The sequence below is a fragment of the Ips typographus genome, linkage group LG16 (assembly GCF_016097725.1).
Source record: "Ips typographus isolate SLU linkage group LG16, UJ_Ityp_2.0, whole genome shotgun sequence".
NCBI lineage: Eukaryota > Metazoa > Arthropoda > Insecta > Coleoptera > Curculionidae > Ips > Ips typographus.
In genome coordinates, this window is record NC_138437.1 from 6,045,110 (window position 1) to 6,060,530 (window position 15,421).

Genomic DNA, 15,421 nt, shown 5'->3' on the forward strand with positions numbered 1-15,421 from the left:
CAAAGTTCAACTTGTCTCGTGTATACTAGGTTGTAGGTGTATATTGGCAATTTTCTTGAACTTATATACTGATAACATGCATGTTATGTCTGGGTCCGCCAATAACTGACTAAATTTGAGTCAGCCAATCCAAGATGCGCCTCTGAGCTAGAGCCAATAGGATAGAGCAAAAATGAGGTGATTCCACACTTGAAATAATCGACCCTGCGGATGTTTGCCGGTTTTGCAGTAAAAAAATTGCTAATACTGAAAAAAGCTTTGACTAAATAATAAAACTGTCACTACTGGATTGAAATACATCTGTTTCTGGAAACTAGTGGATTAGTCAGCTGATATTTAGCTTGAAGCAATCCAAAAAGAATTTGTAGGTTTTATTTGAACCCCACCCTAGCGTGGTTAGGTGGGCTTTGATTCGTCAGCGTACGTCAGACGATGTATCGTGGACAAATAGTCGGCGACTTGCGGTAGTAGTAAGTTTTTAATTTGCTGTGCTAATTCGGTTTCAGCGTTTTGCGGTGTGTTAACAACAAAGCTCGTACTATCGTTTCAGTGCATATTAGGGAAACTTTTACATTCATTTCATTAGAAGAAATTGATTTTGTGTAAATTCCTAAATAGTGTCTCCTGTTTAGAGCCGCTCCTACTAAAGCTCTATGGTTTTTATTTCTTGTGAACATTCCGCGGTTGCTGTGAACATCATGAACACCACATACCAAGACAAGATCTCCCAAAGCTTGGAAAACAGCAGGTAAAGTAATACACAAGCTGTCCTACGAGGTGAAAGCTAATTAACTCACCACTAATTTACACTAGCCGATTTTCGTTATGCAATTTGTAAGTGTGTCATGTATATAAACAAAGCTTGACTCTACCTTGAACAAATGTTTTGATGCTATATTTGTGTTGTGCCCCATTTCAGTGAGTCAAGTTCGCATTCCGCAACATAACCTTACAAACTTTCCAGCAGAAGATTGCAAGATTTTTTTTTGGAATGTAGCTTTGCTGTCTCTTTTTAATTTTACAAAATAAACAAAGATGGCCTTGTACCTGTGACACTTCTTATTCTGGCCCATCCAGGAAAAGTAATTTGATTGATAGTTTTGGACTTTAAACTTTAAATACTTTCTAATGTTCAGTTAGCACTTAAATAACTAGTCTTGATTTCGGTAAGTTCAGCCCCGTTAGTATTTGAAAGTTTATTGCTGTTTAGCCCCATGTTTTTCTAGTATAATTAATAATCAAAGTTATGGATAGGTGGTCATGTGATAAACTGTCAAGTTAATTTTGAGAGGTATCCAAAATTTGTACTTGGATTTTGAAATAGCACTCAGTTAGTCATTATATAGGTAGGTTGTGAAAATGTTTAACTAAAATTTACAATACAAATATCATTAAATATTGTTAAGAAGTAAATACTAAACTACTAAATAAATGGAATTGTCCCAAATAAGAAGAAAAGTGACATGTAAGATTCTAACCTCAAATTTGAAATTCTCAATTTTTATATTTGGGAATTTTTGAGTACAAATGTTGTAAAAATACCAATTCTCAGTTTTATTTAGATATTCTAGACAGTTTGGAGTTCTTCTAGGAATTAATGTAGTGTTATATTTTGAAAATCCACTTAAACTCCTTTAAAAGATCATTTTAAGATATTCTACTTAAACTAGCATGAAAGTGAGACCATAAGCTAAGATTTAATGATTTAACACTTCACAGTATTTAGCACATTCTTTATTATGTGCAAGTTGTCCAATCAAATTTGTTTACATGCAGGGTCACAATTGAAGCTGTCAATTACCCACATTGTGGATGTTTTGTTTATATTCTAATTTTAACATGTAGCACCTTGAGTTCCATACACATGGAAGATATTACTAGCTGCTTTAAAGAAATATTATTTATTCCTACTACTCAAAATTAGTTTACACATTGTTACTTGAGTTTAGTTTAGATTATCCTACACACTATCTTTTGTCATTTCAATTGAAGTAAAATTACAATTTATTTATCAACTATCTACCACTACAAAGGTTCTCTATATATTACTTTTAATACCAAACAAAATACTTGACTTTTATATTGTTGACTGTGTAGAAGGTGGGACTTCCTAATTAAAATTAAAATTAGGAGGTGCCTTTGATATAAAGCTACATCGCTAAATATTGATATGCCGTTGCTTTCATAAATATTTATTAATGTAAACCAGAGGAATGTGGCTAGAACAATTTAGTAGTTACTGAATCATTTGATTTTTATGTTTTTGCAGATTTTTTAAAAATTGTTTATGGTTTTCTGTTGTGGTTTGCTTTAGGTAATTAAGAATCCAGTATTGATGCTGATTGATAATTAGCAATTTTCAATTTTAGGGTCACCAAAATTAATTGATATTCAGTTGCTTAGGTGTTAAAATGAGGTCATGAAAATTATTTTTGTGTCATTTTGTAGTATATGTTTTTTAACCATAAATGGGAATAATAATTTTTAGTATTAATGGTTATTTTTTGATTCACCTTAGGCAGTTGCATGATAGTGTTGTTTATGTAAGTGTGAGATCATTAGAATCATGAAAACATTTTAGATTGGAAGTCATATATTGCTTAATTGTTTCCATATCATTTTTAGTTGAATGTAACATCCTGTCTTATTTATTTAGTTCCTATGAGTTCAATATGTTGTGATTGTGAATATTATGTAGCTGTAAATAAGGAATGACAGGCTTCTGTAAATTTCTGAATTTCTTGCCTTAAGGAAATAAAAAAATCATTACCTATTCCTAGGAAACATTAGAATTTCAGTTTAGGAATTAATATAATTTTCCATTATATTATCAGTTATAAATTGTGACGGCATTGGATTAAATTGTGATGTCTCATGGGGATCTACACTACTGTTATTATCTTTATTGGTTTAAGAATTACTAACTGCTAATCTTCCTTGATAACATTACTCAGTAACAGAATTTCTCATATCAAAATTGTATTAAAGTTAGTTTTTCGTTTGAAAAACTCTCGGAAAAACTTCTTGGTAAGTGAATAATTTTTTTTTGTTTAGTGCGCAAATTTCTTTAAAGTTTGGAGGCCATCATCAAAAGGAAATCGTTATAACCTGCGGCGCATCCACCGGCGTAGGCTGATTATTATTATTCACATCATACATGGTGGCCAGAAAAAGCACAGTTAGGCAATTTGACATTGCTTTAAGAATTTAGGGGTTACCATACTGCGCAACATTTAACCTTTACTTTAAATACGTACTTCTTCATTGTAGAAATTTCAGAGAAAAAAATGTTTTATTTGTAACTAACTAAAAAATTGCAAACACCTGAATATTTCAGTAAGTTACATAAATTTAACAATAACCTGAAATTGGAACAGTCCCCAACTGTAAACACTTCATTAGTTTTTTGTTGGATCATCCTTTTAATAATGAGGTTCTGTTCATAATTTTATATTACCACCGTCATAGTTTTATACTCTGGTTAATAAGCAATTATGTTTAAAAATGCCAAGTCATGGTTCCTTCTTTAATAGGAATATTTTTACCTGTGTTAGCTTTTTGTTTACAAGGCATTTATTGATTTAAAAATGAGTTAAGGTGTCGAAATTTGAATTTTGACTTAAAAGCTTAAAATTTGCTTTTCATTATTTTATTTGCAAAAATTACACATGATCCCAAAACAGTATGATATGAAAAACATAATGATTTCCTTGGTGAGACTCCTATTTTCAAATAAATATTACCAGAGTGTTTATCCGATAAATTACAATCACTTTTCTGGTTCAAGGTTAAAATTGTTAAACACCGATTTGTTGTGATACAAGTGCAAGAAACTTTTACTTATACTTTTGAATCATAATTATTTACAAAATATAACCATTAATATTAATGAGAAATTTTTTAAGTGCCACAGTGTAAAACTAGTATTGTAATTGACTAGAAACGGAACCAACATTTCACTTTGTCGCATTTTCTCTTTCAGCAGGTACCGTTCTCGTGGTGCTTTTGCAACGAATGTAAAGCTGAAGGTCTTTATTATTCTTATGTAGGAAAGTGTGGTTTTGTCATCTCATTGGATCAAAAGGAATCAATTAGTTTTTACTATAAAATTTTGCTTTTCCTTTGACTTGTTCATGTTCAAGGATGACAACGATTAGCATGCACTTCTGTATAAATTCAGATTACTTTTGTGGTTGTAATTAACTAATTACACACTGTAAATTACAGCCTTAGAGGTTAAATAGTACCTAATAACTTTACCTGTTGAGGTGTTAATTTGTTTTTATAGTTGTTGCAGTTCTAGAACCATCATTACAATCTGTTTTACATATCTGGTTTAAATATTGAAATGTTTTTTTGGAATTGACGCAAGTTTGGCTGTTATTAAGTCATCTAAACACAGTTTGTTTTGATTTTTTTCAGTACCTATATCCGGGCAAACCTTTGTTAACCATACAAAGGCCGTTAAGATTATTTGTATTGGAATTCCGACCTTCAAGGTTCCTACACTTGCGTCGTCAGTATCTTCGACTGGTTTATAAAGAATCACTGGAGAATTCTAGAAAGGTTCCATCACCATAATTTACTAGTACCTTTCCAGTGCGGTGTTCGGAATTTACTACTGGTACTGGTTAATGGCCTCAAATCAAATTCGTTTTGCTTGTTTGCTGTTTCAAGCAAATGGTTCGGTCGCCTTTTACTTTCATCGAATATGAGGAAATTTGCATGCGTTGGCCTCATTTTGTAATACAAAAGCAAGTTTTTCAACTTCTGTAAAAGTCATACGCACGTCTTATAGAAGTTTTTAATTGATAATATTTCCAATAAAATTATGTAGGAATTTTTTTGACGCAATCAGTTTCATTGTCTGCTAATGAGTATGGAAATTATTGAATGCATATGTGGTTTTTAATACGATTAGCGTTTTGTTTATTTTTGGTAATATACTAGTTGATTGGTGACAAGTGTTTGGAAAAATGACTTGGACCAACTCGTCCGAAAAAATCGAACCTAATAGTTTTTGCAATAGTAGCTAATAAGCCAATGAAGCTTAGTTACACAAGGTCTCTGTTATTGTAAGGCCACCGTGGGAAGTAACCTAGTAACTGTCTTTAAAAAATAATGGTTCAATCATTGAAGCTTTTGTACATTCATATCGAGCAATGTCACGGGCAATTCAAGTTGTTCTGGTGCCTTCTTTTCAGTCGATAGAATGCATTTAAATTTCATTAACCTTCAAGTTCAACTCCCACAATCAAATACTGCAATTTATTTAATACACGCACATTAGATCAAGTGTTCCAATCAAGTCAAACTCAAATTGGAAACGGACATTCAATTTGCGTCTCGACTATTAACCAATTGCGGGTTTCTATGGAAAACTTACAAGAACCGGTCATTTTGTTATGTAATGTTCGTTCTAGACTTGGTTCTAGAACAGATAAATGATTAAGAGGAATAATGAAGTAAGAGTCAAGATTTACATTGAAGTTACATATAAATTTGACACATTTTTTATAATTATTGAAGAAGTAATGTAACATTCAAGTGTTGAGTGATTACTTCCTTGCAAAACTGTTTTTCTGGTATATGTTCAGGTAACAAAAACTTATATTTTTGCCTGTGTTCATTGCCTATTAATTTAGATAATACAATCTTATTAGATTAGAAACAAAAGTGGTTCTGGTTGGTTCTCATAGAGTTTTTTGAAAAGAGAGTAAAGTGCTTTATTGTCCTAGAATTACAAGATTCTTATTGATAAAGCTGGATTTGTAAATAAATAGACAAACCTAGACACATTAAATAAAAGACAATTACAAATTACAAAAATGTTTGTCTTTGATGATTTGACAAGTTTAGACACTTTACTTGAATAAAAAGTAAATAATTCTCCATGTTATTTTGTTTTTCCAAACTTTTGAAAGTTAATTAATTTGGTTTCGAATTTTTGCTTGCACTATTGATAGAATTCAACAGTTTTTTGTCACGTGGCAAGAATTCAGATTTGTACCTTCTATCAGTCCATGATTTACCTTTGAATTTAAAACTTTCAGGGTATAAACGTGGTCACGTGACCTTGTGTGAAAGTGTGCAAATCAAAATTTTTAGTCATGTGACCTTAAAATTTGAAGGTTCAAGTTTTTACTACTACTCTTTAAAAAAATACAATAATACTCTCTAAAATTTAAACCTTTTATTTTACTTTTTCACTGAAGTAAGTTTTAGAAAAAAAAGATTAAATAAAGATTTTGGAACTTGAGTGATATTAAATATTTAAACACTCTAGAGAAGGTTGCAGAAGTGGCAAAAATGTAGAAAATCCTCTTTGAAAAAATGCAGGACTTCTTAATTTGCTTAGTGGCAAAGAATAAGGCATTTTAGTCCTGAAACTATTTTCAGTTTCTACGAGAAAACCAGCTACTTATTTCTAGCCAAAATCATAATGATATCTTTGCTTTTGCTGTAATTTTACAACAATCTGCAGGTATCATAAACGTGAAATTTATTTTAGAAAAATGCTTAGTTTGGCAATTTATTAACTAATAAAGAATATGTCATTATGGACAATTTTTGCTTAAAACTGTTTTTAAGGAAAAACCACGACAGCAAATTAGGAAAAACCTGTCTTCCGGGGTTTGCTATAAGAACTAAAAATATGTAGTTTCAAGCAAATATGAAACCAGTACTGGGACTAGAGAATAGAATTCTATTTGTCTACCATATTCTTGGTATTGGGCCTTTTGTGCTCAAACCGGTAAAAAACCACAACATCGCGTGAAATTGGCACCTCTTAAAGGTCTCTAATTCTCGCCATATTTTGGCTTTCTAGCTCTTTGTGCATAGAATGTCCGACACCTAGAATATAGTTGATAAATAGAATTCTACTCTACTTATAGCACACGGAGTCCCAGTGCCGTGAGTACATATCAAGTATTTACTTTAAATTTTGCAAGTAGATATAAGAAATTTAAATGAATCTTAAAAGGGCAACAACTATGGTGAGGAAACTTTTGTCAGTTGAAAGTGCTTCTGAAAAATATTTGAAACTAGTGAAAAACCTTATACCTAATAGAATTTCTTTATTTATGGAAAGTATTCAGCAATCTAGTCAATTTGTTTTGGATCGGTTCCTTCCATGATATGCCATAAAATAGATATATAGAAAATTGAAGTAGTTTGTGTTATTGTAACAAAAATAGAGTTTTAATTTCTAGGGGTTATTGAATTGGACCACAAACATTACACATGCAAATTGAGTTGTAACAATGAATACTATGAATAGTCATGTCAATTTTTTTCCTTTTTACGTAATATTTCCATATTCATTAGTCTACCCCCACTTCTGGATTTTTTTATATTAAAACTGGAACCGCAGCTGTAAATCGTGCAGTTGGTCCCCGATTTTAGTGACGAGGTTGGGTTTTTGAAATGCATATTAGGTGTGATGTGGTGATTGCGACTACTCAAAACAACAAGTTAGTACTTTTTAAGGTTTTTTCAAATTTGGTAAAACCCTAAATCTAGCCTAGTCGGTAAATGACATTGATATTAAAAGCCATTTCAGGCTAGGTTTTTGGTTATATTTATTAAGAGTGACCCCTTCATAGTATTCTGTGACCAGACTATAATAGAGTTCCAGAGTTCAATGATTATTTTAAAATTGGCTTTTTTGATGAGCTTTTGTTATCACCCTCATGGTTTGTCGTACTTTGGATCAGAGATTGAACTGTTTCCCATTTAAATAACGAATGAACCACTTTCAAGTAGGTTTCATAGTTCAACCACTCCACAATGACTGATTTGAAATATTTCAAATGTTTACAAAATCACGCTGCTTCTTAATGAAGCATTATTTTGATTAGAAAGATTACAACCGTATTTGTATACTATTTAAATAATCTTCGTTTAACGTCACTTGTTCCCCACCGTTAAGTCGGTACTATTTAACATAATTTAAAGTGGAACCCGGTTTAGTCCAGTCCCAAATAGTTGTCGGTATTAGTGATCATATCGTGTGTCCATATGAAAATGTTGGTTTTGTTGAGTCAAGGTGATAATCACTTTGAAGATTTAACTGACAGGTGCGTTATTTATAAAAAATGTTAACCTAATTATTCTCTTTTGCAATACCTAACCACTAACAATTAAGTAATCTGTGGAAGTTAATATTAGTGTAGTTTCGCTCCGGTTATACTTTTGTAGAAAGTTGGCTTCAATTATAGTTTTACCCGATTGTGCTGCACGTGTATCTTTTTAACTACCGCAAACATTCATAATACTATACGTTATTTAATTATTATAACTTTTTTGACAGGAAATCGTGGTTTTTTATTATTTTCGAGAATCGTAAGAATTGTATACTTTTTACTTGTTCATCGTAAAACGTTCTGTCACTTCCGAAATAATTTATTTAATTGATAGTCACTTTTACGATATTACTTAAGGAATGTCATTTTTATCAAGATTGATTTTAGTTTGAATTTTTTTACCTGTCTATGTGATAATAATAGACTTTTCATAGATTAAGAAGTAAAGTATAATTTTCTGGAGAAAACATTCAGCCCTATTTTTTAATTTTGTTTGTTTGTTCTACTCGTCAAACCATTTTTTCTACGTTTTAGTTGTATTTTGTGTTTATATTTGTTTTTCGTATAGAGTCGAGTTTACTTTCTTAAGGAAGCACCTTTATCTTCTTGAAACTCAATCTTAAAAAATGCAGAAAGTTATAAATAATCTTATACAGGGTGAGCCAAATTGGAGGCACAAGGTTCGCCAACACTAAAACAATATGAAAGTCTTTAAATACAATGTTGTTTTTATTTTTGTTTCTTAAAACGGCAAAATATTATCGAATTTTGTAAATATGGTCTACCCTACATGTTCATGGATTTTAATGTTTTATTTCCTTTGTTTCTTTAAAATTTTTTTAATTGTCTACTTTACTTTCTTTTTTAACTTTTTTTTGTTCAAAGTGTAGAAAATGCTTGAGAAAAATAAATGGAAAAAAAAAGTTTTAAACTGAGTACTTTAAAACAATGAAATTTTGTTTCATTGCCATTTGTCTTTAAAATTGTCAGAAGCCTCCAAAACATCTAAAAAATTTTTTAAATGATAGAGGCCTCTACGAAACATTTTTAACTATGTAAACTGAATTACTAGACATTTTGTGTACACCTTATTATAGCACCAATATTGGAAAATATAATTGTCATGTTTTATTTTAATTAATTTCATTAACAAGTAGTTCATAGTGCACATTTAATAAAAAGCATTTAAATAGTGACAGGTTTTATTTAAAATAGATAGACTAGATGCCTTATTATCATTATTAGCTAGAGAATGTCACATAAAATATTACACTACTCGACAAAAAAAGCTGAATAGAGTATCTTAAAATGAACCCATAAGAATTGGAAAGTACCAAGAAAAAACTTGTAGCACGTAAGGTTTTCTTGTTACATTAAACGAACCAGAAGCAAAAATTGTGTGAACCAGATGCAAAATATATTTTACCAGTGATTTAAATCTGTATAACGACTGTATGTAATTTATATTAAATTGAAATCTGATAACAAAGCAAAGATTAAAAAAAGATATTTGTTGAAACACACTAAATAGTTCTAATTTTTTCGTTTTATGTGGGGTGACCTCTTTCTCTCTTTAAAAACCAGCAAACGTCCCCTATCATGGCTGGATTTAGTGGATTCCATCCCCCTTGTTACCTAGTTTCCATTTTCCTGATGTGTGAACCACCCTTTACTTAAATTTGGCTTAAAATATGACAGGGCAATTGGGGGTTTGCTCTGCTAGCTCATGTGGGGCTTAAACTAACTCAAACATGGCTATTACAGGCTAATGTATAAAGGTCTAATGAGCCTATTGAAAAAACTGGATGTTCTAGGGCTTTATGGTCATTTTTTCTATTACTAGAACGGCATAATGGTCTTAATGGTGTTACAACAATTGTGTCGGCCAGTGTTATTTAAGGTTGTAATTTTTTTGCACACATTGTAGTAGATAGATGATTTAAAAAAATGGCACGTTTTGACAACGCCTGTACATCATTAATAAGACGCGCATTTTGCTAATGATGTGATGTTTATTGGTTTATGGTTAAAGCTAGTTTTTGCAAAATGACAAAATTGTGAATAAGAAAATAATCAATTTCATATTTTATTTATAAAATCCTATTGAAGTGGTAATACTTTGGTAAAGTCACTTTAATTTAATATTTGATAAGTAGAAGTTTAGTCATAACATGTGTGTGATTATTCTACCAATTAGCATGTATGTAAGTAATTTAGATTTCGATGAATTCCAAATGACGCAAACTTTACTAAATAGCTACTAAATCCACAGAATTAATAATTATTAGTTAACATAAGTAGCTGAAAAGTTGTGAAAAGTCTAAAAATTAAACTGGATGTAGGTTAATCAGCTAAATATTAAGGGTAATATACAAAGTATGATAAATTTGGAAGGATAATTTGTGAATTTCTACTTTTTGTAAATAAATTGCAGAAATTATGAAGCGTGAAAGGTAATGTAAATATGCATTACAGTAATGCAAATTGTTTGACATAATGTGAATGTAGTATGGACATTAATGTGTGTACTTTTAATAAAACAATAAAGGTCAAAAGGAAAAAGTACAAGGTTTCAGGGATAGAATGCGGTCGTTTGATCAGCTGTTCCTTAAATATTAACCACACGCCATGTTGATATGTTGGACGTTTTATTAAAAAGTTTTGTGGGAACTTTGCCAATAATCATCATGGCTTTGGCCCAATAACTATAACTATTTATTACTTTTGAGTTTGCAATGTGATATTTGAGAACAAGTTTAACGACAATGTGTATGAATAATTAAATGAAATGTGTTTTTCTGGGAATTGACAATTAATGAACTAAATCACAGTATATTTGTTCAACACTCAATTACATAGTACCCAAACATACTAATTTCAATAATTGGTTAATAACGTAACTAGTACAGATTTTATAATGCACGTACTGTTAATTAGATATAGTCTAATTGTTTAATGAATTTTTTTGCTAATTAATTGTAATTCGTATTTAGGGAAAAGTGGATCAAACAGGTTTGGCACATGTTTTGCACTTCTCGCTCCATCGCTGACCTCCTTTTTATATTAAATAACACATTTTATAAGCGTAACGTTTCTACTTCTTTTTTCTTTCTTTCCTTAAAAATTGGATTGTGTGGTTCAAAGTTGTAGGTCAATCAAACAGAGACAATGTACATCAGGTATTGATTATTAGAATAAAAATAGACTTTCAACGTATCATTTAAATCCATCCAAATATAAAGAAAATGTTATTTTTTCAGGAATTGTTTACGTCGTATCGCACGAAATGATGATACAGAAAGTTCACCGCATAGCGTCATGAACGTCATCGAAAAGTTTGTCAAGACTGTTAATGTCATGGATGACACTATCTTGGTTCCTTGCCGGCTAATGGACTTGAAGGTGGGCGACGATCAAGATCCGACTTGCGACAAACTGAACAAGAACAAACAGACTGTGCATCAAACTTTGAAGTCCACTGACCTGTTCCAGATCTACAGCATGCTAAAGAATGTTAAGGATGGTCTTCTTTGGGGAGGAAAAGCCCAACCGAATCCAGAAGTCCCAGAAACTACACTGGGTAAGACTTTGTTTTGATAGTAAAGTAAGGTAAACACTTGATTTTCCTATGGTATCACAAGCACAATTTTCAATTATAATAGTCACAAAGTGTTGGTTTCCTGCAGAAGCTGGATAATAAACTATTGCCTCTAAATCTAGTGTACTTTTTGTGCATGACTTCTAATCTAACAAAATATAACATAAACAGCTATAAAAATTGAAAATAAAACAATGCAAACTTTCATACAATATACAATCTATTTTGTGTTCTTTATAGTTTGATTTTTAATGGTCTACGTCAAGCTACCATGAAGCATTCTCAAGGAATCTTTTATGTCACCACCATTCTTTTACAATCGTTTTTATTGCCTTAAATTTAATCTTATTACACAACAATGTATTGTTCAAAACCTTGCCCGATAATTCGCACAATTTAAATTCGCCATTTGACAAGCCATTATCGTACTTTGGTTATCAATGTTTTTATGACCAACAATTTTTAGACATAACTTGACACAAACTCACCCAATCACAGTTACCGTGTTCAGATAAGTTTATCAGCAGCCTGGTTTGGCATAGCCAAAACTTAAGGTTTTTCCTTGGTTAGACTTTTAAGTATTGGTGTGATTCTTGTGGTCATGGTCTAGTTCATAGCCGATTAATTTGCAAGGCTTTCCACTCATATTAATGAAGCAGTAGAAGACAATGCGTAATACTTGAAACCTTGTATTAAATGATGTCAACGGCTAGTTCATCTAAGAATCATCATCAGACTGGTGGATTTAATACGACTGAAAACACTTTCACATTTTTTGCGGTCATTTTTTCTACCTTTCGAAGATTTCACACACAAAAATGATAATTTACTCTAATTGTAGGTAAACCCCTTTACTGATTGTAAAGTAATTATTTTTCTTCCTGGGTTACCTTAAATTTCAACTTCCTGCCAATCAACAAATTAAAATAAATTATCTTTTTCGTTTCAGTGTCACAATTGCCAGTTAAAGGTCACATCCGCAGACCATCTACAGTAAGTGTGGGATCAACCAACTCGAGCACCTCAGTAATGAGTGATTCAGACTCAGAGGCTGGAAGTGGCAATGAAAACGATTCAGGCATTGAGGAGGTGGTGCAAGAAGAATGCCGTACTGATAGGATAGCCCACGATTTCCAAAGGCATCTCACAGGCCTCACCAGGTCACTCAAAGAGATGACCGAAGCTGCTCAGTACCTTACTTGGCGTTATCAGCATGATATTGGCGGGCCAGTTTAATGTCTAGAGGTTTTAGGGCAATGACTCCTTATTGCAGTTTTAGGTTGTTATTTTCCGTACATAAGTGGGAGAAAGGTTTTGTTGTTATTTCCAAGCTTTTGCGATTCCTTTCTTTTGATTTGGTTTCTATAATAAGCTTGTTAACACTTTTTTCCACGTATGTACAGGTGTTTGCGGGTGTGTGTGACTGGACTTGCGAGCATGTACGAATGTTTTGGTTAAATTTTGCAAAGTGATATCGGTTAGATTATCTATTTTTGCTCATTATCTAATTATTGTCATTATTAATATTATATTTTTATTTATTTTAGAGAGAGTTGTAGATAGAGATGTATCGTTTTATTTATAAAAATAAAATGCTCTATGGAATTGGTTTCGTATGGGTCTTATTTATTGTAAAGCTGAAATAAAATCTGAACGATTGACTACCAATAATAACAACAGTAAAAAAAGGGAAAATTGATTGATTAGTGGTTAATTAACTAATGGATGTTTAACATTGCCAATATAGAAATCTTGACACATGGTGAATGCACAAAAATGGTTGGCCGCATTTGTTTTGCCAATTAAACAGAACACTGTAATTTTGCACGTTGTAGTAACACCAGCCGCCAATAGATGGGCGTAGACATACTATTTACAGGAAACTTTCCTATAAGTAGTGTACAGCCATCTATTGGCGGCCGGCCTTACTAGAACGTGCAATATTACAGTGTTCTGTTTAATTTGCAATTAGTGCAAACAACCATTTTTTGACCATTCACCATGTGTCAAGATTTCTATATTGACATTAAAACAACCAAAATTGCCGACCTCGGTGACGTGGTGGGTTAAATGCCCAGTCCGCCTATCGAGTAGTCGTGGGTTCGAGTCCCACCTCGGACATGGTTGTTGTGTGTGTAGGGAAAAAATTAAAAAATTAATTGACTTGGCCTGGATGAGTGCCCAAAGTGGCGAAATCCATAAAAAAAAAAAACAACCAAAATTCTAATTCGTAAATAATTGGGGTTCATTCGCTACTGTGAAATCGAGTTTCAACATTGTTGAATAACCAAGAATAGTTTTATTGCCAATATAGAAATCTTGACACATGGTGAATGCGCAAAAAACATGGTTGCCCGCATTACTTGTCAATTAAACAGAGCACTGTAATTTTGTGTGTTGTAGTAACACCAGCCGCCAATAGATGGGTATACACATACTATTTACAGGAAACTTTCCTATAAGTAGTGTACGACCATCCATTAGCGGCCGGCTTTACTACAACGTGCAAAATTACAGTGATCTGTTTAATTGGCAAGTAGAGCATGCAACTATTTTTTTTAGAGCATTCACCATGTGTCAAGATTCAAGTTCAAATCAGCATCTAGTAAAACTATCCTCAAACAGTACATTTAAAAAATAGACAAAGCCAAATCTAATTTAGCAGTAAGACATTTAAAGAAAAGAAGCTCTAAAAAAATGGTTGCTTGCACTACTTGCCAATTAAACAGAACACTGTAATTTTGCACGTTGTAGTAACATTAGCCGCCAATAGATGGGTGTGAATCCTTCGAGCAAAAAGAACAAGTATCAGGAGGTAGCAAATACCCCATTTGTGCATTAAGCGACCGAGACGGAAGTCGCCATCTTTGTCCCCCACATTCGCCTACTGCGCAATTGAATAAAACTTCCGAAGTTAGTCGTAAACCAGTTTTGTTTATATTTGGTGGTATGTGAAATTAGCTAAAAGCCGCAAAGATTTGTTGTTTTTGTTCGTTTTGCTTTTCGGTCCGTTAAAGGTTAATTTTTGCAAACTTAAATTAGTTGAATTATTATTGACTAGTGGATTTGTGAATAGTGGGCAACAGCAGATTGATTATCGTCACTGATTTTCTGACAGTTTACGGCCGCCATACTGAACGATTTTTGTCCCCCTCTTTGATTGCTATTGCTCCTTCCTGCTATATTTTTTTATTCATTGAACAGAACACTGTAATTTTGCGTGTTGTAATAACACCAGCCGCCAATAGATGGGTGTATACTATTTACAGAAAACTTTCCTGCAAGTGGTCTACCACCATCTATTGGCGGCCGGCCTTACTATAACGTACAAAATTACAGTGTTCTGTTTAATTGGCAACTAGTACAGACATGACACTGTAATTTTGCACGTTGTAGTAACACTAGTCGCCAATAGATGGCTGCAGACTACTAGGAAAGTTTCCTGTAAAAAGTATACACCCATCTATTGACGGCTGGTGTTACTACAACACACAAAATTATAGTGCTCTGTTTAATTGACAAGTAATTCGGGCAACCATTTTTTTAAAGCATTCTCCATGTGTCAAGATTTCCATATTAAAACAACCAAAATTCTAATTTGCAACTAATTTGGTTCATTAGCTACTGTAAAACCGAGTTTCAGCTGTGTTGAATAACCAGGAATAGTTTTATTTACCAATACAGAAATTTTGGCACATGAAATTTACAGTATTAATTATGGTTATCATATAGCCGC

General features: G+C 32.3%; 1 protein-coding gene across 4 annotated transcripts; it reads left to right on the forward strand.

The window, feature by feature from the left end:
- The first annotated feature begins 444 nt into the window (after window positions 1-444).
- On the forward strand, window positions 445-13,294 carry LOC145739205 (mid1-interacting protein 1). 4 transcript variants are annotated; one of them, XM_081994630.1, is made up of 3 exons: window positions 445-748; window positions 11,348-11,667; window positions 12,635-13,294. In XM_081994630.1, exons 1-3 carry the CDS (start codon window positions 654-656, stop codon window positions 12,919-12,921), a joined length of 702 nt encoding a protein of 233 aa, XP_081850756.1. In that variant the 5' UTR covers window positions 445-653; the 3' UTR covers window positions 12,922-13,294. The 4 variants fall into 4 exon arrangements, with proteins under 4 accessions (XP_081850756.1, XP_081850759.1, XP_081850758.1 ...); XM_081994633.1 differs by lacking the exon at window positions 445-748 and adding an exon at window positions 2,905-3,027; XM_081994632.1 differs by lacking the exon at window positions 445-748 and adding an exon at window positions 7,353-7,475.
- The last annotated feature ends 2,127 nt before the right edge of the window (window positions 13,295-15,421 follow it).

Excerpts from the sequence above, each read along its gene's own strand:
- LOC145739205 (XM_081994630.1), top strand. The coding sequence starts at position 654 with ATGGTTTTTATTTCTTGTGAACATTCCGCGGTTGCTGTGAACATCATG. Across the intron at positions 749-11,347 it reads CAAAGCTTGGAAAACAGCAG|GAATTGTTTACGTCGTATCG; the intron begins GTAAAGTAATAC and ends TTATTTTTTCAG. Across the intron at positions 11,668-12,634 it reads AGTCCCAGAAACTACACTGG|TGTCACAATTGCCAGTTAAA; the intron begins GTAAGACTTTGT and ends TTTTCGTTTCAG.